This window comes from Erpetoichthys calabaricus, chromosome 9 (genome assembly GCF_900747795.2).
Source record: "Erpetoichthys calabaricus chromosome 9, fErpCal1.3, whole genome shotgun sequence".
NCBI lineage: Eukaryota > Metazoa > Chordata > Cladistia > Polypteriformes > Polypteridae > Erpetoichthys > Erpetoichthys calabaricus.
In genome coordinates this window covers 91,424,977-91,447,091 of record NC_041402.2, presented here as the reverse complement: position 1 = coordinate 91,447,091, position 22,115 = coordinate 91,424,977, and the positions used below count along the sequence as shown (strand labels likewise).

Here is a 22,115-nt window from a genome sequence, read left to right as displayed (position 1 = left end):
GTGTGATCAAGGGTTCAGCACTAAAACAGAGGAACTGACCATTAAAAGATAAGTTGAAGAGTAAACAGAAGGGATATTTTACACTAATAAGATCTGATTTATGTTTTTTAGGAAAAATATTATTTAGTTGTGTATTAATCGAATAAGGGGAATCAAAGCACTTAAAGTGTGGAAATGCTAGCTTGTTATATACACCTCTCCTCACATAGGATGAATATATGCCATTACACACCAGCAACACAACACTTACAAGGGTCTCAAAATCTGATAAGGGAAACGTCTGAAGTTTGTTTTGCATTGTCTAAGGTTGATACGGTAGACACTGGCTTTAGGGTTTGGTTATAAGCATTAAGAAACATTCACTTCTTTTGTAGATCAGAAAAAGCTCCTGCCAGAATAATAGTAGAGTTTATCCAATTAATCATTACCTGGAACTCCCAGGCACAGAGGGCAAAGGCAATCTACTTATCTAAGCCATGCCTTGCAGGACCTATAGTAGTGTGTTTCCGTAATCTCAAGGCTGAACGCAGCATTGGAAGACCATGGCAAGTGTCGCCGAAACTTCTGTTAGGCTCAACAGTGGCTACCACATGCCACTCCTCGGCTTTGGCACATGGCAGGTATTTCATTGATTGTTTTAAACAAAAAAAAAAAACAAACATTTGTTCTTTTCCATAAAAGCGGTTATTTTATCTCTGCTGTGAATGAAAGGATTTTTTTTTGGAGATTAATATAGGGCAGACAATGTACCTTACAATTATAGTTTTCAACACAAACATCCTGTTAGGATTGTCAGGACATTCATAGATCATTTAAACACTAAGACAGTTTTGCCAGTGTGTAAAATTTTTAACTATTTAATTAATTATTAAACACTTTCTTTAGTTTTACTGTACTTTCTTTAGTTTTACTGTACTTTTACTCTATAGTCATGTAATAAATCAATTCTGATTCAAATCATTAACATCAAAGTGGTATCAAATAATTATACTATGTACAATTATGTACAAATAGACCTGTTATTATTGCTAAAGAGTAGCGTAGTGGATAGAGCTGACACCTTATAGCTACCGGGTTCTGGGGTTTGCCCTTTGTGGTGTTTGCATGTTCTCTCTGTGTTTAGGTAAGTTTACATCTTCACATCCAAAGGATATGTTAGGAAGACCAAAATGTCAACTCCAAAATAGCCTATGGGTCTGTCCATGAGTGTGACGCCTCATCTAGGGAAGGGAAGGCCTGACTGGGCCCAGGTTCATCTTGATTGGCCATAAACCCAGCCAATCAGTTCATTATGTATGAAATTTTCCAATAAATTTTGTAATTTATTGGGTATTGGTTATTTTATCTTTCCTTCGGTTTCAAAGTGGTATGTCAAATCCCATTGATTTACCAAATTTTCAATAAATAAATGGGATGGCGTTACGGTGTATGTGTAACCTGATTGGTAGAAGTCATTAGACAATTAAAATAACCTTAAGTTGCTTAATTGAGGATTTTCAACGAAAACCAAGATATAGTTTCTTTTTTTGAGAGATTATTTCTGACGTGGCAAAACAAATGGAGATATCAAGGTTTTTCAAAAAGCCTTGTTTAGCTATATGAAATAAATACCCAGGATGCAGAAGTCGTTTGTCCAGCAAAAATTGTCATCTCTTTTGAAGGTGCTTGACAAGTACCCTGCAGACACTTTCCCTAATGTTAATGCTTTGTTGCGAGTAATGGTCAACTTGCAGTGCTGAGAGAAGTTTTTTTGGACTGATTTTGTGTCTCTGTGTCACAGCAATGTTTGATTGCCTTGATAATTTTTGCTCAACTTTTACATCGTTCTAAAATTCAGTTATGTGAATGTAACCCAGTATGAACCGATGTATTTTTTGGAAAAGTGCCTTTATATATCCTAATAAAAACTTGAACACCCATTTTACACAAGCCCACCCTAAAACCTGTTCCTGGCTATGCCCCCGCTATGGTTGGTTCCAGTGTTGTGCATGAACTAGTTCAAAAGAGCACATTCATTGAACAAACTCATTTTTCTAAGAACAGTGAATTTAACGTAACGTATTTACAAGTGAAGAACTGGAACGTGAGCTAGTTCAGTTTTATGTTACATTCTGGATCTGCTTTAGGTTCAGATTAAACATTTTGCCTTACCCTGTAATGTAGGGGTGGAGCTAAATCCGAATAGATAGATAGATAGATAGATACTTTATTGAATACAGTATTTGGATAAGCACAAATAGTGGATTTTTATGAATATTTATTGTGTACGAATTTTTTGCCATTTATTTGTATTCAGAAAAAATAACGTAAAATCAAATAGACACTATCTGTGTCATCCCCACTTTCATGAGCATGCGGTGAAGCTCCACTTTCACTTTTAGGAAAACGTTGTACTTCGTGAGGCTACTTTATATTTTTCCCCGTTGGACATGCAATATGTGATGCGAATTTTGACCGGCAGCATAATAGGTTACTTCACCTACACGCTGGTTCCACGGTCACCATTTCTGTCACACGGTTGGAAATAGAGTGGTAATTTATATGTATACTTTCATCTATTTAACTTCTTTTTTAACTGGGAGGATATTAGCAGGGCGGCATGGTGACGTAGTGGTAGTGCTGCTGCCTCACAGTAAGGAGACCTGGGCTTGCTTCCCGGGTCCTCCCTGCGTGGAGTTTGCATGTTCTCCCCGTGTCTGCATGGGTTTCCTCTGGGTGCTCCAGTTTCCTCCCACAGTCCAAAGACATGCAAGTTAGGTGTATTGGCGATTCTAAATTGGCCTTGGTGTGTGGGTGTGTGCCCTGCGGTGGGTTGGCGCCCTGCCCGGGATTGGTTTCTGCCTTGCGCCCTGTGTTGGCTGGGATTGGCTCTAGCAGACCCCCGTGACCCTGTGTTAGGATATGGCGGGTTGGAAAATGGATGGATGGATGGAGGATATTAGCGTATATGGTTACACGTGTTTGTTGCTGAGTAACTCAATAAAGTGTATTTAAATAAAAAAGTCTTCATAATTATTGTATTTTATTCAAGAACACTGTAATAGCCTAATATAAGACATGCAAAATTGAAAAAAGTAAACTTGTGGGTCATTTATTCTCACTCCTTAAAAAATACAAAATGAACTGAACAATTGAAATTGTGACCGATGAACGTGAATTTATTCATTTTAATCTGTGTGAAGTGAACTTTGAGCAAGTTCTTGTGAGGTGTGAACTTGCACAACACTGTTGGGTCCTGCCTTGCACCTGATTTTGTCAGGTTTCTGTCTTCTGCAACCCTAAACTTGTATAAATGTGACTTGTGTATTATTTAATCATTCACTCAAATGGGGTTAATTTGAAGTTGCCAGTTAAGATATTGTACATGTCTTTGAAATAAAGGAGGAGCACAGGACTTTGTACGTGCAATATTTGTATAATAAAGCCATTCTAGACACTCCTAAAATTGTAGTCAATAAATGATTGCATTCTGCAAGGGTTGTTTTTCAACAAGAGTGGAAACCACACAAAAGACAAAACATGGCATTGTATGTGAGATAAGTATTGTCAATATGATGGTGGGCAGTCAATATTGACCCTTTGATTACATTTATTTCCTTGTCGTTTCTTTCATTCTGTTCCAGCATCTTTTTGTAATACAGCCACCCACAAGATATTCTGACTAAAAGTTCCATTTTTATGATGTCCAGTTGACTCCAGCATGCATGAGCATGAGATACTGTAACATGAAGCATTTCCTCTGAATGCCTAGATTGCACCGTAACCCTCGACTGCCCTTTTTTCTACAATTTTGAGGTCTGAAATGTTCCTACTGCACTTTGAAGTCATTATTTCACTCAACAGAGTTAAATTGAATGTAGGATGGCAGATATCTACTGAAAAATTAAAATAGCAAAATGGGGCAACATTCCTAGCTGAGGTGGCCTTGAAGTTGACATTTTCTCCCCGTGTGTCCATGTGGGTCTCCATTTGAAACTCTTTTTCCTTCCGTTACTGCAAACATAAGAAGTAATGTTAATTGACTAAGTTATTGGAAATGTACAGTATGTGTGTGAGTGTGCAGGCACCCATATTATCGGTATTCTAACAAAAACTGCATGCCATGCAAGGTCCCACCGATCCTTCCAGCTTTCTTTTTAGTTCCAAAATGAAAACAAGAAGGTAAAAGCAATTCAGTCTAAAACAACGTGTAGTGTGGGCAGCATAGTGGCACAGTTTTATCGTTGTTACCAACAATAAGGAGACGAGGTTTGCATATTGGGTTCTCTCTGTGTGGATTTTGCATGTCTCCCCAAGTCTGGGTGGGTTTCTTCCAGGTGCTCCGATTTCCTTTCACAGTCCAGCAAGTTAGGTGGATTGGCATTACTAAATTGGGCCTAGTGTGTGGTTGATGTGCGTGTGCGTGTGTATGTGTGTGTGTGTGTGTGTTCACCCTGAGATGGACTGTCACCCTGTCCAGGGTTTGTTTCTGCCTTGCTCCCTATGGTAGCTGGGATATGCTCCTGCGCCCCCATGACCCTGTTCAGGACTAATGGGTTTAGGAAATGACTGATGGACAATGTGCAGTGTGTGCAGTACACAGATGAACCTTTTTTATTGCAGATCACTCAACCAGATGTGGTTCAAAGTTCAGTGGAAGCAGCCATTGCCGCTGGTTACAGACATATAGACACAGCTTTCAGCTATGAGAATGAGAAGAAGATTGGGGCAGCCATAAGAGCCCAAATCGAGAAAGGAATCATCAAGCGAGAGGACATGTTTATAGTCAGCAAGGTAAGAAATAAAATGAGTACAGTTGATTTGTTGTTAAAGAGGTTAAGCAGTGTTTCGGTTGTGAGAAATAAAGCTGGCAAAATTTTTCTGTAAGACTCCCTACAATGTCACGATGTGTCACACATTTCATGTTGTGCTGTTTTCAGTTATGGGTTACCTACATGGCTCCAGAAGATGTCCCACTGTGCCTAAATAAAACACTGAGTGACCTGCAGCTTGACTATGTGGATTTGTATCTCATTCATTTCCCGTTCGCTTTGCAAGTAAGTGGAGTTATTATCTACATACTCTGTATAAATAATAGAGATGATACAAAGTATTTTTAAATTTCAGAATTCACAGTGTCTATCACTCCATCCTTCTGTATCTGAACGTGCTGAGTCTGGCTGAACTGCCCTGAACTGGATTATACAACTTTAGACTGTTATGATATCTGTAATTGTCTAAACCTCTCTGACCTGGTAGAGGACCCTAAGTTTCATCAGCAACAATCCATAGATGGGTCACCAGTGCATACTCACTGACACTCTACCAATTTAGAGTTACCAAATAACCCAAAATACACATCTTATGGGACACTTGAAGCAACAGACAAAAATCCATGCAGACACCAGAAGAAATGTCCCATACAGAACATTCCCAGGCTCCTCCAGCTGTGTGGCAACGCTGTGCCACCATTGTACCACTATTACTGAGTACTTATTCATTTGAACTGACTTAATATCCAGACACTGCCAACCCCACTGCTGTATAAATGTTTTGACACCATGACTGAGCTCCAGGTATGTTGATTAGACCATCTCAACACAATAATCATTTTGTTTTTTAGGCTGTCCCATTGTAATGCCATATTTGGGACGGCAGAATGGTGGGGCAGTGGTTAGGACTTCTTCTTCAAGCAATAAGTTACTGATTTTGAAACCAACCTGGTCACTATCGGTGTAATGTTAACACATTCATACGTTTCTGTGTAGGCTTTACACCTACAATAGTTTTGTTCCCCACCTAAATTTTAAAAATTGCATGATAGGTTGACTTGGTTTGTGTGTTCACACATAGACTGGCACCAACCTAGGGCTTCTTCTCACCTTGCCTCCAATACTGTGAAGACAGGCTTTGACTCTCCATGATGTTAAAATTTATTAAACTGGTTTAGACAATGTAGGTGGAAGCCGATTCTCCTCCCAAGTCTTGGGCATTTCTTTTATATAATTCAGTGGATTCATTTGGCTTTCTGTCTTCATCGGACTCCAAAGCTTTGATGCACATAAATGTCCACACATGCTGCACCTGCATGCCACATAGTTGGCATCCTGCTCTCAAGGTCATAGCAGTGTGAAGTATGCACTTTGTCAAAGAAGCCTCAATATTAGTCTGGTCAGCCCTTATAGGCCTAAGATCTAATGCACATCCTTTTTTTAACCACAATAAAGTGAGGTTTACCTTTCTTCCATGATGCTTAGCCAATTGTCAAAAGCATTGATTCTCTTGTCCCAGTAATGGAAGCCTTAGATTCCTTTACTTGATTGCCTTTACAAGTGTTTTACCAAACTCTTACTTTTAGTTATGACTTTGTTCTACACGTTATACTTTCTAAAAAGCAGACAGATGTGAATCCATCTCAGTCACACATGTGCTTTGTCTTCATGAATTTTCCTCTTGGCCCTCAGGGTTTCCTCCTATAGCCCTAACATGGCACAACACCCTAGTACTACTCCTATAGCCCCAAAGAAATGTCATTTAAGTTACCTGGTGATTCCAAATTGCCTCTATATGCAGGCCCGGCCTTAGGCATAGGCGAAGTAGGCGACCGCCTAGGGCCCCGGCGTCCGGGGGGCCCCGGATCGACGGTGGCCAGGCCCCCGGCCCACCCCTCCCCCCGCAATGCATTCCAAAAGTTTCAAATATCCCAAAAAATAAAAAAGGACAAAAAAACTAAAAAAAGAAAAAATACAAAAAAACTAAGCTGGGCTTAGCTACATACCGCCACGTGGTGCCCAGTGGAAACAGTTCAAACTGGCTAAATTGTAGCAGCTAACTACTCCGGGCAAAAAAGGGACGCAGGGTGATGACCTCGTAACGTTACAAGAAAACGTCTCCTTGGTCTAATTTTCACGCATTTCGCAGAGCTTCCAGGGGGCCCCTGGACCCCCCTTTCGCCTAGGGCCCCATAATACCTAAGACCGGGCCTGCTATATGATAGTGAGCGAGTGGTCCTGGTCATGGAATTACTGTATGCCCTGTCCTTGGCTACTCTGGCGCTGCCTGGATAAGGTCTTGCAACAATTGCAGTGATGTGTACATAAATAGAGTAAATAAATAAGAGGAGTACAAGACAAATAATAAATACATACATACATAAATAAAAATTGTACCATATTGTACTATTACACATAAACCAGCTGCTGGGTACAGTGCAGGCAAATAGGATCAGGTTATTTGGAGTTCAGTGACCTTATGGCTGTGGAGAAGAAGCTGTCCCTGAAGCAGGTGGAGTGAGTGATGAGGGCCTGGTAGCACTTTCCAGAAGGTAGAAGTGACAACAGCGGGTGAGCTGAGTGCATGTCATCTGGATGAGTAAAGGGCATGAAGCTGTGGAAGATCAGCTCCTGTGATTTGTAGAAGCTGTACGGACAATCCTTTGAAGGAGTTTGTAGTCTTGACTAGTGGGGTTACCAAACTACACTGTGATGCCTCCGGTCAGGATACTTGTAACAGTACAGTGGTAAAATTCACTAATGTTTTTGTTCCCACCACAAAGCTCTTTAACCTCATCAGAAAAAAGAGCCTTTGCTGAACCTTTCTGAGCATGCAGGTGGTGTTGACAGACCACGTAAGGCAGTCGGTCATCTGGGCAAAGAGGAACCGGAAACTACTAACTGTCTGGACAGGGGAGGCGTTGATGTGGAGTGAAGCATTTTCTTTCTAAGTCAACAAGGATCTCCTTTGTTTTGTCGACATTCAGGGAGAGATTGTTGTTATGGCACCATAGAGTCACGTCTTTTATATCCATCCTTCAGGCAGGCTCATATTTATCACTGATACGGCCTATCACACTGGTGTCAGCTGATTCATGTAATTAATACACATCCTCAAAACCAGCTAATTCCAGTTTAGGGTCTTACACAGCCTAAGCCTACCCCGGCAGCATCGGAAGCATGGCAGGATACAGGCATGTACGTGGAGCTCATTCACTCACTGGACTCACTCACGGGGGCCAATTTAGATTTGACAATCTAATGGGCCCCTCTTTGAAGATGCATGATGTTACACAGGGAGAATGTCCAGACTTCATTTAGAAAGTGAACAAATGTTGAATGCAATCCTTGGATGCTGGATCGTTGCGAAAACTAAGCTAACATTTGATCCGTTGAAAAGCTCTCAAAAATATTTACAGTTATCATTAATCTGATATGTACATGACCAGTGGTGTGGCATACAATGTGCTTTAAGTTTTATTGATTATAAAGTCTTTTATCTCTCATTTCAGCGAAAAGGCAATGAACTCTTTCCAAAGGAAGATGGCAAAATGCTGACTTTAGACATTGATTATGTTGAAACCTGGAAGGTAATGTTAATGTACTTATTGCTGCTCTGTGCCATTTTTTTCAGTTTTAGTTTTTAGGATGAAGGCTTTAATGATCTTCTTGAACTTCCTTTCACATGAGTTTACTTTGCACATCAGAAGAATGGCTCCTCTTAAGCAGGCTAAATAAACCTTAGTTAATTCTCAACTCAATGGCTTCCTTAACAGAAATGTGACTAGTATAGACACAATAGCTGTGTTACTCGGCTTCCTAAGAAAGTGGGCCTTGGCAGTAGTGTTGTGTCAGAAGTACTATGTTGTACAACACTATGCTTGTGTCGTATATAGGGCTTGAAGAGCGTATCAGCACATCGCACTGTGACCTCAAAGGGGAAACCCTGATTCTCCGTAATATTGCATGTATTTCACCATAATGTGGGAGATCCACCTTTCCCCAGGCCTGACTCTTCTTCAAAGTATATGTATATTATCACACTCAACAATCCAAGGAGGACAAAGCACCCCCAGCTCAAATTTGTATCTATTTTATACCACATCACGAGGAGTAATATGAAGACGAAAGAATAGGTAGTACTGTGTGTTTTCATCTATCCACTTTGCTTCTACTGACTGCCATAAAATGCATAAACAGGAAAGCCCAATCTATTCCTTCTCAGCACTCACCGGAAAAAAGGGTACGGCTACAGTAATATTATCACTACAGTATCATTATCTACAAATAAAAAAATGTCGGTCGGCTAATTTTCTTTTTTCTCCATCCTTAAAAAAATTTCAATGAAATTTATTTAAAAAAAAAATGTGATTGCGTTTCTGTTTTCTTGTCTTGGTCTCCGCCCCTTCTTCAATCATTCATCCATCCTATTGGTTTGTGCTGCTGTTCACATGGCTCATCAGTGCTTCTGCTGCTTCCTTCATTTGCGTAAAGCCCCATTTCAGCACAGGGAAAACCATGTACATTAGCAAAATATTAATAAATATTGACAAAGAAAAAAATGCAATTACAAATGAAAAACGCAGGACTGCTAATTTTCTGTTTTCTATAATGCTCCCAAATTTTAGTCAAAGCATTTTTGAGATTTTTGGGTGTTTAGTTTTTCTATGGGGGGTTTATCCCTGAATATTCATATATTGAAATGCCCTTTCTTAGTGGGCACCTACTGCTCTAGATGTACCATCCTGCTAAATTTCAACTTTTTAAATTAACAGGAAATAGTGCTTCTGCTGATGAGTGTGTGAGCAAGTCACTCAGTCAAGTTTGCGTTATATACTGTATAGAGAGATATCGTATACCTACTGTGATGTAGATGGACAAGAACCCTTTAGTTTTGAACAGATCAGGTCATTATAGTTTAAAAACTATTGTTTTGGATGTTGAAAAATGAAACTCATCCATCTAACCTGCTTATGCAGAACCTAACCTGGCTGAAACCAACCACAGAGGGGGCTCCAGACTATCACACTACACACTCACTAACACAACGTTAATTTAGAGTTGCCAGCTAACATGAGATACGCTTCAGGGGTCACTTTTTTTAAAAGCCATATCACACCTGCTCACGCAACTATAAAGCAGCATGGAGAAAGTGGCTAGACAATAAACATTGATTGAGTTTGTAACCTGTACCCATTTACAGTTAAGAAGAAGTAGAAGTGACAAGTATCAGTTCAGCCGTTTATTGACTTGTACTTAATTCAAAACATTGTATCAAATTATAATAAGCAACATATTTAAAGCTATGCAACAAGTCTTGGACGTTGATGACTGTTCCATGTCTGCCTTCACGTAATAGAATGACGACTATAAAATTGAAGGTCTGCTCTGCCTGTATATTTAAAGCACAAAAACAGCTTACCAGATTTTAGGGTGTAGCACCAGTGTGGGGTCCAGGCAGGCCTAAGTCCGTCCATTTTTTTCATTTGCCTACCCTGTTTTGTAGCTTAGCTTTTTCATTTTCTTAATTTCAAATGAAAATTAGCCTATACTGCATACATGCATTTTAATACACATCTCATTTGATTAAAATAAAAATTAATTATAGGCATACATATCAAAATCACTAAAAGAGTTGATTTAACTCTCAAAATATTTGGGAAGCGTATGTGTGGATGGCAATTTTATAGTGTACACCTAGGTAACAAGGTCTAGGAAATAAAACTAACTTTAAATTTTAACATTCACAACCACTTACAACATGTGACATTAATAGGAGGATATCAACTAGCAACTTACCGAATTTACTGGTTAGGGTAGGTCACATTAGGTGCAAACCTGAATGGGGCAAGATAATCATGAACAATGTCTCAACAAAAAACAAAAAACTGAGATTTGGATCACTTTGTAACGGAGTTAAAATTGCTATAGAGAGAAACTTTTAAGTGCCGGGTCTTAGCTAACATTAAATAAAGCTGTGGACATCGCAACATCACACAAGAGAGCGGCTCACGTGAACTGACTGAACGCAGCACGTTGGAAACAAAGCACCGTGTAAACCTAAAGTTTAAATTAAGTTCATAGACCTACAAAAGGTTGCCATTGATTTGAGGCAAGATTGCTTTTCTCCTGTACAACTATACATTGCATTCTCAAGAGTGTGCTTGCACGGCTTGGTCATATTACAACCGGAGTGCTGAACTGACAACGTGGTATACAAAGAGAACTATAACAATCGTAATATGTATATATATATATATATATATATATATATATATATATATACAGTGATCCCTCGCTATATCGCACTTCGCCTTTCGTGGCTTCACTCTATCGCGGATTTTATATGTAAGCATATTTAAATATATATCGCGGATTTTTCGCTGGTTGGCGGATTTCTGAGGACAATGGGTCTTTTAATTTCTGGTACATGCTTCCTCAGTTGGTTTGCCCAGTTGATTTCATACAAGGGACGCTATTGGCAGATGGCTGAGAAGCTACCCAACTTACTTTTCTCTTTCTCTCTCTTGCGCTTTCTCTGATCCTGACGTAGGGGGTGTGAGCAGGGGGGCTGTTCGCACACCTAGACGATACGGACGCTCGTCTAAAAATGCTGAAAGATTATCATCACGTTGCTACCTTCTGTGTGCAGCTGCTTAGTGAAGCTTCGCATACTTAAAAGCTCGAAGGGCACGTATTGATTTTTGCATGTTTGTTTTTCTCTGTCTCTCTCTATCTCTCTCTCTCTTTGCTCCTGACGGAGGGGGTGTGAGCTGCCGCCTTCAACAGCTTTGTGCCGTGGTGCTTCGCATACAGCCCTATTGATTTGTTTGCTTTCTCTGTCTTTATGACAGTCTCTGCTCCTGACAAGCACTCCTTTGAAGAGGAAGATATGTTTGCATTCTTTTAATTGTGAGACAGAACTGTCATCTGTCTTGTCATGGAGCACAGTTTAAACTTTTGAAAAAGAGACAAATGTTTGTTTGCAGTGTTTGAATAACGTTCCTGTCTCTCTACAACCTCCTGTGTTTCTGCGCAAATCTGTGACCCAAGCATGACAATATAAAAATAACCATATAAACATATGGTTTCTACTTCGCGGATTTTCTTATTTCGCGGGTGGCTCTGGAACGTAACCCCCCCGATGGAGGAGGGATTACTGTATATGTAGATATATGTAGATATGTATATATGTGTATATATATATATATATATATGTAGATATGTAAATATATATATGTATATATATGTGTCTGTGTGTGTATATATGTGTATATATATATATATATATATATATATATATATATATATAATGTGTGTGTGTGTGTGTATGTATGTGATATGTATATGTGTATATATGTGTGTATGTATGTGATATGTATATATGTATATATGTGTGTATGTGTGTATATGTATGTGTATATATATATATATATATATATATATATATATATATATATATATATATATATATATGTATATATATATATATGTATATATGTGGATGTGTATATGTATATACAGTATATATGTATATGTATATAAACATATATATATATATTTGTATATATATGTTTATGTGTGTCTGTGTGTGTGTGTGTGTATATATATATATATATATATATATATATATATATATATATATATATATATATATATGACAGCAACACTCATAACAATGACAACACAATTACATTGACAATCATGTTACATTATTTTTAAAATGTTTCCTTTTCTTTTTCATAACCTCTTTAACACACTACTTCTCCGCTGTGAAGCGTGGGTATTTTGCTAGTTATACAATAAATGAACACAAATCACACAATTCTTCCTCCGTCTCCCCCTCCAGTTGAGTGTTGCCTGACTGACTCGACCATGTGTGGCAGTGGGCTTCCTTTTATGCTGGACCTGGAAATGCTACTGGGGCCATGTCATATCTTCCAGGAAGCACTTCTGGGTCATAATGAAAGTAAAGATGTCCACCCCCAACAGCACCTTCTATTAATCCCAAGGGACCCCTACAGTGTTGCACTTCTGGACTCCATTTCCCTAGCACACCTGCAGGTGTTCCAACTGGGTTTTCATACAAGAACCACTGCCACCTAGTCCAAGGGGACGGACCACTCCCAAGTTTTGGCTTCCACTGCTGAATCCATTATTTTATACCGGCTGGGCACAGTTATCTTTTTGCCTAGCCAGCCAATCCATCCATTGTTCCTCTTGGGCCTCCCGTCCAGGTAATAACCCATGCTCTTTCTTGACCGGGATGGCCATTCTTATCCCACACTATATATACTGTAACATACTCTCACTGGTTACTTTATTAGGTACACCTTGCTAGTACTGGTTGGAGTCCCTTTTGCCTTCAGAAATGCCATAATTCTTTGTGTCATCGATTCATCATGACGCTGGAAACATTTCTCAGGGATTTTATTCCATACTGGTTAGATAGCATCACATAGTTGCTACAGATTTGTCGACTGCACATCCATGATTTGAATCTCCCATTCCATCCCGACTTCAGCAGGTCTCCTAAGAATGTCTACATGCCTAAATGCATTGAGTTGCTGCCATGTGATTGGCTGATTTAGATATTTGTGTTAACAAGCAGTGAAACAGATGTACCTAATAAAGTGACCAGTGAGTGTATGCTGATAATCGTAGTGCTGTAATACTACTCCATTATAACCCAAAGTTTTTCCAGTACTCAAAACTTGTCATTTTTACAATTTGCCTTCCAGTCTGCCTTAACTGTAACAGACTAGTGTTTATTTTTTGCATGGCATTGATACACACATGTACTGTTTGAACATGAATGCAAGTTTTTTTGACTATGTCATGTTGCATGCTTTTCCCATCTACACATGTACTGTTTGAACATGAATGCAAGTTTTTTTGACTATGTCATGTTGCATGCCTTTCCCATCTACACATGTACTGTTTGAACATGAATGCAAGTTTTTTTGACTATGTCATGTTGCATGCCTTTCCCATCTACCTGCTTTGAAGAATTTTCCAAACCCTTATAATTCTCAGCTCAGGCAAAACAACTTGCGTAAAAGGCCCAACCTCAATCATTCCTCATCTTATCTTATTCCTCTGTGCTTTTCTGTCTGCCCATCTTTGACATCTTTAAGATTTTCTTTCTTTTCCTCTGCTTATAAACACAAACCCACCTGCCATAGTTTACAAAACAATTTACATATTCTTCTTTTTTTTGTATTATTTATTTCTGGCTTTTCAGGGGTTATCAGGCATCCACACTGGAGGTGTGCACTAAGCTGAGGTGATACATGATGGTAAAATCAAAGTTATATGAACATATGTGAACATTAATTCCAATTAACATAAAGTGAACAACAACATTTATTTATAAAGTCCATTTTTATACAAATGGTGTAGCTCAATGTGCTTTACAAAATGAAGAAAGAAACGTTTATATGAAACAAAAATAAGATTAGACAACAGTAAGTAACAAAGAATAAAGTAACTTCAGATGGCCAAGAGGACAGAAAAAAAAAAACTCCAGATGGGCTGGAGGAAAAAAAAAACTGCAGGGGTTCCAAGGCCAAAAGACCACCGGCCCCCACTGGGCATTCTACCTAAAATAATGATCTAAATCAGTCCTCATGGCTTTCAGGCTTTATTTGAAGGAATTTGATGATGATGGTCATGTGGACTTCCGGCCTTCAATCCATCAATGTAGTGATTGCATGGTGCAAACAGCAAAGAATAGTAGGGATTAGTATGGATTTCAGAGCCTTGATGAAAATAATAATTCAATGCACATACATCTTAACAGGGATACACTAAAATGTAGCTATGAGAAGGCCATGTTAAAATAATGGGTTTTTAGCAGTTTTTTTTAAAATGCTCTGCGGTATTAGCTTGGCAAATTTTTATAGGTAAACTATTCCAGATTTTAGGTGCATAACAGCAGAAGGCTGCCTCAACACTACTTTTAAGTTTAGCTCTTGGAATTATAAGCAGACACTCATTTGAAGATCTAAGGTTATGACTTGGAGTGTTAAGTGACAGGCACTCCAAAATATAGGACGGAACAAGATTATTTAAGGCTTTGTAAACCATAAGCAGTATTTTAAAATCTGTTCTGAATAGCACTGGTAACCAATGTAATGACATCAAAACTGGAAAGATGTGCTCAGATGTTCTGACAGCTGCATTCTGCCCTAGTTGCAACCGATAGATGTCTTTCTTGGGTAGTCCTGAAAGGAGTGTGTTAAAGTAATCTAGTCGACTAAAAACAAAAGCGTGATCTCACTTTTCAGCATCTTGCAAAGTTATAAGGGATCTAACTTTTGCTAAAAGCTTAAACTTTTGCTTAAGTAAAAAAATGCCTAACTTGTAATCTGATTAATCTGTGATCTGTGTAGGTCAAAGTCAATAATTACTTCTAAATTCTTTACCTCAATCATGAATTTTAAGCCTAAGGTATCAAGTTTATTTCTAATACTCTGACTATATTCATTTTTTCCAATAATAAGATTTCTGTTCTCTCCTTATTTAGTTTGAGAAAATTACTACCCTTCCTTGACATTGGGTCAGTGAACCAAGAGAGTCAGGGTCATCATGCACTAAATACAGTTGTGTATCATCTGCATAGTTGTGGTAGCTCACGTTATGCCTTGAGATAATCTGACCTAATGGAAGCGTGTAGATTGAAAACAACAGTGGACCCAGGACAGATTCTTGTGGAACACCATATAGAATAACAGGTGGCTTCGAAGTATAATTACTCCAACTAACAAAGAATTTTCTACCTGTTAATTAAGACTCAAACCAATTTAAGACACTGCCAGAGAGGCCCACCCACTGACTAAGGCAATTTCTAAGAATACTGTGATCAATGGTATCAAATGTGGCACTCAGATCTTAGAGGATGAGAACAGAAAAACAACCTGTATCTGCATTAACCCGTCATCTACTACTTTAACATGTGCAGTGAAAGTGAAAAAGTATTCATGATGCTGAGCCATACTTCATTAGCTATTTGACTGTTTTGCAACTGTCTTGTGATTTATTAATCCCTGTCACAACTTCAATCTTCCATATAGGTGCAATCTTCTCTATAACTTGTTAAAAGCTCTCATCTGCCTCGTACACTGCCTGCACATTCATACTAATCACTAGTGGTCAGAGGCAATAATATTTTAAAGATATAGTTTCTAACATAAAACAATTTCATATAAAAATAATAATAATTTTGTGTTTCAGTACTTTTAAATTAAAATGTCCCAGAGGACTATATTACAACATAGAATGGATTGAGTAAAAATTAGAGAATTGTTCAAGGGACTGAATGTTTCCATAAGGCACTGTACACATGTCTTAGTTACAGAATACAGTCTAAACCCAAAGATGGAGTTTCTAATCTCTTGAACACTGCAGATTCTTGACAGGATAAGCTGGACAAAGAAGAGTCCCAGTAACTGGCCTAAATAGGGAGCCATTGGTCACATTATGTGTAACCTCTAGTAGGGAATGGCATGGGATCCAGTAAACACTGAATGTTTACTGCCTACTGACCCTAGAAGTGAGCCATAGGAGCAGTTTAGATGGCTGCATTACATTAGGGTAAAAAGAAGATCTGAGAATAATCATAATAGTAATGAAGTTTATTTATGTAGCACATTTCATACATTTAATATGCAGCTCAAAGTGCTTTTGGAGGATTAGATTAGGAGGAAGCGGTGACCATTCTGTGGTGGAGAAACAAGGTAGAACAGTTAAGGTGAAATGGGAGAAGACCTGGGGCCTCATGTATAAACGGTGCGTATGCACAGAAATGTTGCGTACGAACCTTTCCACGCTCAAATCGCGATGTATAAAACCTAAACTTGGCGTAAAGCCACGCACATTTCCACGGTAACTCATACCTTGGCGTACGCAATTTCTCTGCTCGGTTTTGTAGACTGGCGACACCCAGCGTCAAAGCAGTGCTACTGTTCCTGTGTGGTTATCCTTTCTTAGATCCACATCCACGGCGGCGGCTTTATCAAATACACTGAAATTAACCGCATATCGTTCATAAATTTAATGCATCTGATTGTAATTAACCTGTAACAATATAATGGTCCACAGAATGGTCAAACTACTGTTCCTGTGTGCTCATCCTTTCTTTCTTAGCTCCACATTCCTGATGCGGCTTTATAAATACACTGAAATTAACTGCATATTGTTTATTAGTGTAATGCATCTGATTGTAATTAACCTGTAGCAATATAATGGGCCAGGGAATAGCCATAGTATTCCAAATACCATAACTGCTTTAGAGTTGTAACGCTCACTGCATCTTGTTCTTCTTTTTGCTGCTCCCGTTAAGAGTTGCCACTGCGGATCATCTTTTTCCATATTACTCTCACTGCACCATTCGGAGTATTTATATCACTGTATCTGAGTGTGAATCACAGCAGCAGATGATCGGAAAGAGAATTATCGGTATACAGTTTCAAGTACACACTACCTCAACCACGGCAAAAAGCGTCAAAGCCTTTCCTGTACGGACCTCGCGTTTCAGAAACAGTTTCATCCCAAGAACTATAAACGCACTCAATCAGTCCATCAAGTGCTCCTTGTAGAACTGTTTGTACTTATAAGTACAATCACCTCACTGTAAACTTACACTACAGTTATAATATTGCACAACCTGCGCTACTTTATAAAGCGCGTATGATGACAATATCATTTTTAAGATGAAATGCAGCAAAATATGTTGCTTATAGTATACAGATAAAACTTTAACTTCATTTAAATAATCTGTATTATTAATAATTAAACATATGAGGACACAGTGCCGCAGCGCTAACTAGTTCAAGGATAGCTCCTGCCTTGCGCTGTATTCTTGCTGGTGCTGACGCGACACTGGAAGGATAGACGAATAGAATAATTAAACATGTACTACGAAGATATTTCAATGTTCCTTAAAAGTTTTGAAGAATCGGCGTTCTAAGCTTACAAATGGCTTAACGTCTATTACAGAGCTGATTGTGTGGCGATTGGAGAAAGAAAAGTATGGACAGGAATTGGAGGTTAGTACGTTTGAAAGAGACAGTACTTCTGTAATAAATTATTTCATCGAAGGTCACACATGGTGCAGCAAGCCTCTTGCGTGAGATATGAACAATCACTGCGCCACCGTGTTCCCATGTTTAATAACATGCTTTCATTCCTATCATCATGAAAATGATATCACGTATACATCTCAGTATTTTAATTATTCAGAGAGCTGTAATATCACGAATGTAATGCATTCTGTGTCCTGTCGGAGAAAGAGAAAGAACGGAAGCACGTAGTGATTCACACACATAGAGCACATAGAAGATCAAACACAGAACAAAGCATTTAACATGCTACTTGAGAAACTAGTAAAATAAACGATTTTAAGATGAAGTTTATGATGTTCTACTTTAATGGCAAAATAAACTACGTGATTAAAGTGGAAATTTCGAGATTAAAGTTGACATTTCGTGCTTTTTTCCCACTGTGTGCCTATGTTTTTTGTTTGTACCCTAATACGCTTTCATATGACACTCAGACGGCGGGCTACGACTCGCCTTTTCACGGCGACTTTGATATGTGATTTCTTTTTTATTTCGGGCACTGTGCGACTTTGTGAATTTGATCTTTCGAGTTTTTCCGACACACTGTCAGTCGATCAACTTTCTTTTGTTGATTATACCACTGTTTAAACCAACAAATAGTACGTTTTTCCTTTGCCTTCACTTGGTATTCGCTGAAATTCTTAGATTTTCCCCTGTGTTTTTCCCATTGTCTTTTCACAGAAGGCTATTTATATTGATTTGCATATTCAAAGAGGCATAATTCTGGGAGGAGTTGGGGCGGGACAGAAGGCGTGTGCACGTGCGTTACTTTTCACGCTGATTGGGATTTATGTAGTGGAAGAACGTGAAAGTATGCGTGCGCACAGATTCCTGCATCTGGATTTTTCTGTGCGTACGCACAATCCCGCTTTTGTGCTTACGCCATGTTATAGTGTGAGTTCTACGCACGGCATTATACATGAGGCCCCTGGACTGATGTACCTTAGGTGGGTGCATGAACAAGCAACTGTGTCAAACAGGTATCTACAATTATGTTACATACTTCACTTTACAGTATATCTGGTGTTTTTGGAAGTGTGAGGAGTGTTATATCTCTGCTTCACATTAGAACTTTCACCAGAAAATTCTATCCTGGTCTCCTCTGACCAAAACATTTTTTTCCTTTAAATCACAAAAGATTCACACTCAGGATTTTTTGCAGACTGCACATATGCCTTCACATGGCTATTTTTCAACCATGGCTTCTTTTGTACCGCCCAACCATATAGACCAATGTTATGAAGAACTCTTTATATGGTTGGCTGGTGCAGCTTTACTCCAGCTGCAGTTACTGAACTGATTATTGGGGTCTTTATAGCCCCTCTCATAAGTCTACTTGTTTTCACAGAGAGTTTTGAGGGACACCCTTGGTGGTTTGACGTTGCTTCCTCTTCCCGATATTGAACCAACAGTGCCCACTGGGACATCCAACCATTTTTTATATTGTTTTGTGCCCTTTTCCTAATTTAGGCATTTGTATTATTTTATCTCTAACTTCTTAGGAGTGCTCTTCAGTCTTCATTACCACAGCTTTTTTAGATTTACGATATAAATTCTGATCCTTACACTGTGGGCTTTTTATCCAGAAAATGTGAAGGTTATGATTCACTAGTTCAAGCAAATTGCAACTGTGTACTAATTAGACAACTGTGCAAACACAGAGCTTCAATGACACAGAGACTGAATACTCACACAAACAGAAAGTTTCCTTTTTAGTTTTCTTAAGACTTTTTCTAACGTGAAACAATCTCACATTAAAAAATAATTTTAAGATCCAGTACTTTAAAACAAAAATACCACAAAGATCAGAATTTCAGTACAGTGCTTATTATTCAGTAAAATTAGAAAATTGCTCTGAGCTCTTTTGTAAGGCATTGTAAAACTTAAATTTCTATATCAAGTGTTTAATGATGCTTCCCCGTCTCATACCCATTGTTTCTTTCCATAGGCAATGGAATCTTTGGTGTCTAAAGGTCTGGCAAAAAGCATTGGTGTGTCAAATTTCAACATTTCTCAGCTGAAACGATTGCTGGCTTCTGCTAAGATACCACCAGCTGTGAATGAGGTACTGTAGTAAATTGCACATTACAATTAAAACAAATGTCAAGGAATAAAACTCTACAAAAGATCCTTCTTGACAACTAGCAATTAATGAGCTAGCAAGAACATATTTATGTTTACATCTTACTACATGAAAGTAGAAATAGAAATACTGTTTGACTCTTTTTTATTGTCCTGATATACTTATGCTTTACTTTTGAATATTTCCCAGACTTTCATGCATTCCCTAAATCATTTTGCATACTAAAATCTTCTGTAAGCTTTTGTGACTATTTATAACCTTTCACATTATCAACATTTAGCTATAAACTGTTTTGTATGACAAACCACAGTCGGTCTCCTATATCCAAAATGTAACTTTACTAAACATAAATGACAATTAGAAACCAGAACACGTTTCCAAATAAATGTATTTAAAGATGGTCTTGCTAATCATTACTTTCTTAGTCAACCTAGTCTTCTGACATTTACCTTTGCTGTTTTAATATAGCCTGCATATTAGCAGTGGGCAGTATTGTAAACTTCTTTCACAGTATAATTAGAAATTATGAGGGTTTCGGTAGATACCAATAGAAGTATCAGTATATACTTTTCTGAGTGAGACATTTTTTTAACAAATAATAAATGTATTAACGATTATTGAAGCCTCCTTATCTTCTGAAATGATTTTCAGTGCTCTTACTCAAATGGATTCAACAGGAGGTATTCACCTCTGCAGCTTGAACTGACAAAAGTGCAGCTTCTCACTCCCTCACTCAAAAACACAGCCTTTTCTAATTCCTTTCTTTGTTTCACATCACCGCCCTTAAACATACATGCATACATTGTTAAATCCCTTTAACCTAAAGCAGTGGCACCTAGTGGCTGGAGCCAGTATTGACTCACCAGTCAGGTTGAGCTGGACAATATTTGTAAAGGTGTAGACTCAACAATTACACACAGACTGCACATACAAAGAACAAGGCTGCCTCTAACATGTTTGCTGAACTAGGCAAAGCTACAAATGGCACCATCATGTGACCATTTCTATGCGTTTCATAAATGTAGAACTATTGAAAATTTACTCTTTGACATTGTATTAACCTGTGGTGGGTTGGCACCCTGCCCAGGATTGGTTCCTGCCTTGTGCCCTGTGTTGGCTGGGATTGGCTCCAGCAGACCCCCGTGACCCTGTGTTCGGATTCAGCGGGTTGGAAAATGGATGGATGGATGGCATTGTATTAACTCAACAACATTTTGTTTGTAACCTGTAGTACTAGGGTGTTGTACCGTGTTAGCCATTATGAATGTAGAGAAAAGCCAAGCAAAATGACACCTTTTATTGGCTAACTAAAAAGATTTAGTTAGCCAATAAAAGGTGTCATTTTGTTTGTAACCTGGTAATTTAAATGGATTATTGACTGGTTTACATATTCACATTCATTCTGACTCCACTCCTTCCTGAACGATCGGGGCAGTGAGCGCAGTTATGCAGTCGCTATATCGAGCCGTAGTGGTGAAGAACTGGTTGAGTCAGAAGGCGAAGCTCTCGATTTACCAGTTGATCTACGTGCCTGCTCTCACAGTAATGAGCTTTGGGTAATGATCTAAAGAAAGATTGCGGGTACAGTGGCCAAAATGAGCTTTCTCTGCAGGGTGGCTGGGCTCTCTCTTAGAGACAGTGTGAGAAACACTGTAGAGTGGCGCTGCTGAGCCTCCACATCGAGAGGAGCCAACTGAGGTGGTTCAGGCATCTGATGGATGCCTACTGGACTCCTCCCTATGGAGGATTTATGGGTTCGACCAACTGGTAGAAGACCCTGGGGAAGACGCAGGGCTTGCTGGGATAATTATATCTCCCTGATGGCCTGGGAATGGCTTTGGATCCCACAGAATGAGTTGGCAAGTGTGGCTGGGGAAAAGGACGTATGGGGCTCACTGCTAAGGCTTTTGCACCTGTGACCTGGCTTCAGATAAGCAGTGGAAAATGAGTGAATGAAGGAACATTCATGTATGCATTTTACGAGGACTATAGATATACATTTGTGTTGCTGAGTTGTTCCTTCTGGTGGCCTATGCTTGATAGGATACACTCCATTTTCACCACGACCCTGCTCAAGATTAAATGGGTTTAGAAAATGGATGGATGAATGGATGAATTTCACAGTAAATGATGCCAATGACACTATCATTTCACTACAAA

The 22,115-nt window shown here is 38.8% G+C and overlaps 1 protein-coding gene across 1 annotated transcript in view; it reads left to right on the top strand.

Moving 5' to 3' along the window:
• Positions 1 to 475: 475 nt before the first annotated feature.
• zgc:56622 (uncharacterized protein LOC326033 homolog) overlaps positions 476 to 22,115 on the top strand; it is a 34,270-nt gene continuing 12,630 nt past the window's right edge. The window contains exons 1-5 of the mRNA XM_028809890.2: positions 476 to 620; positions 4,603 to 4,773; positions 4,920 to 5,036; positions 8,264 to 8,341; positions 19,821 to 19,937. Of these exons, the coding sequence (XP_028665723.1) occupies positions 543 to 620; positions 4,603 to 4,773; positions 4,920 to 5,036; positions 8,264 to 8,341; positions 19,821 to 19,937 (561 nt within the window). The 5' untranslated portion in view covers positions 476 to 542. The remainder of the gene's footprint in view (positions 621 to 4,602; positions 4,774 to 4,919; positions 5,037 to 8,263; positions 8,342 to 19,820; positions 19,938 to 22,115) is intronic.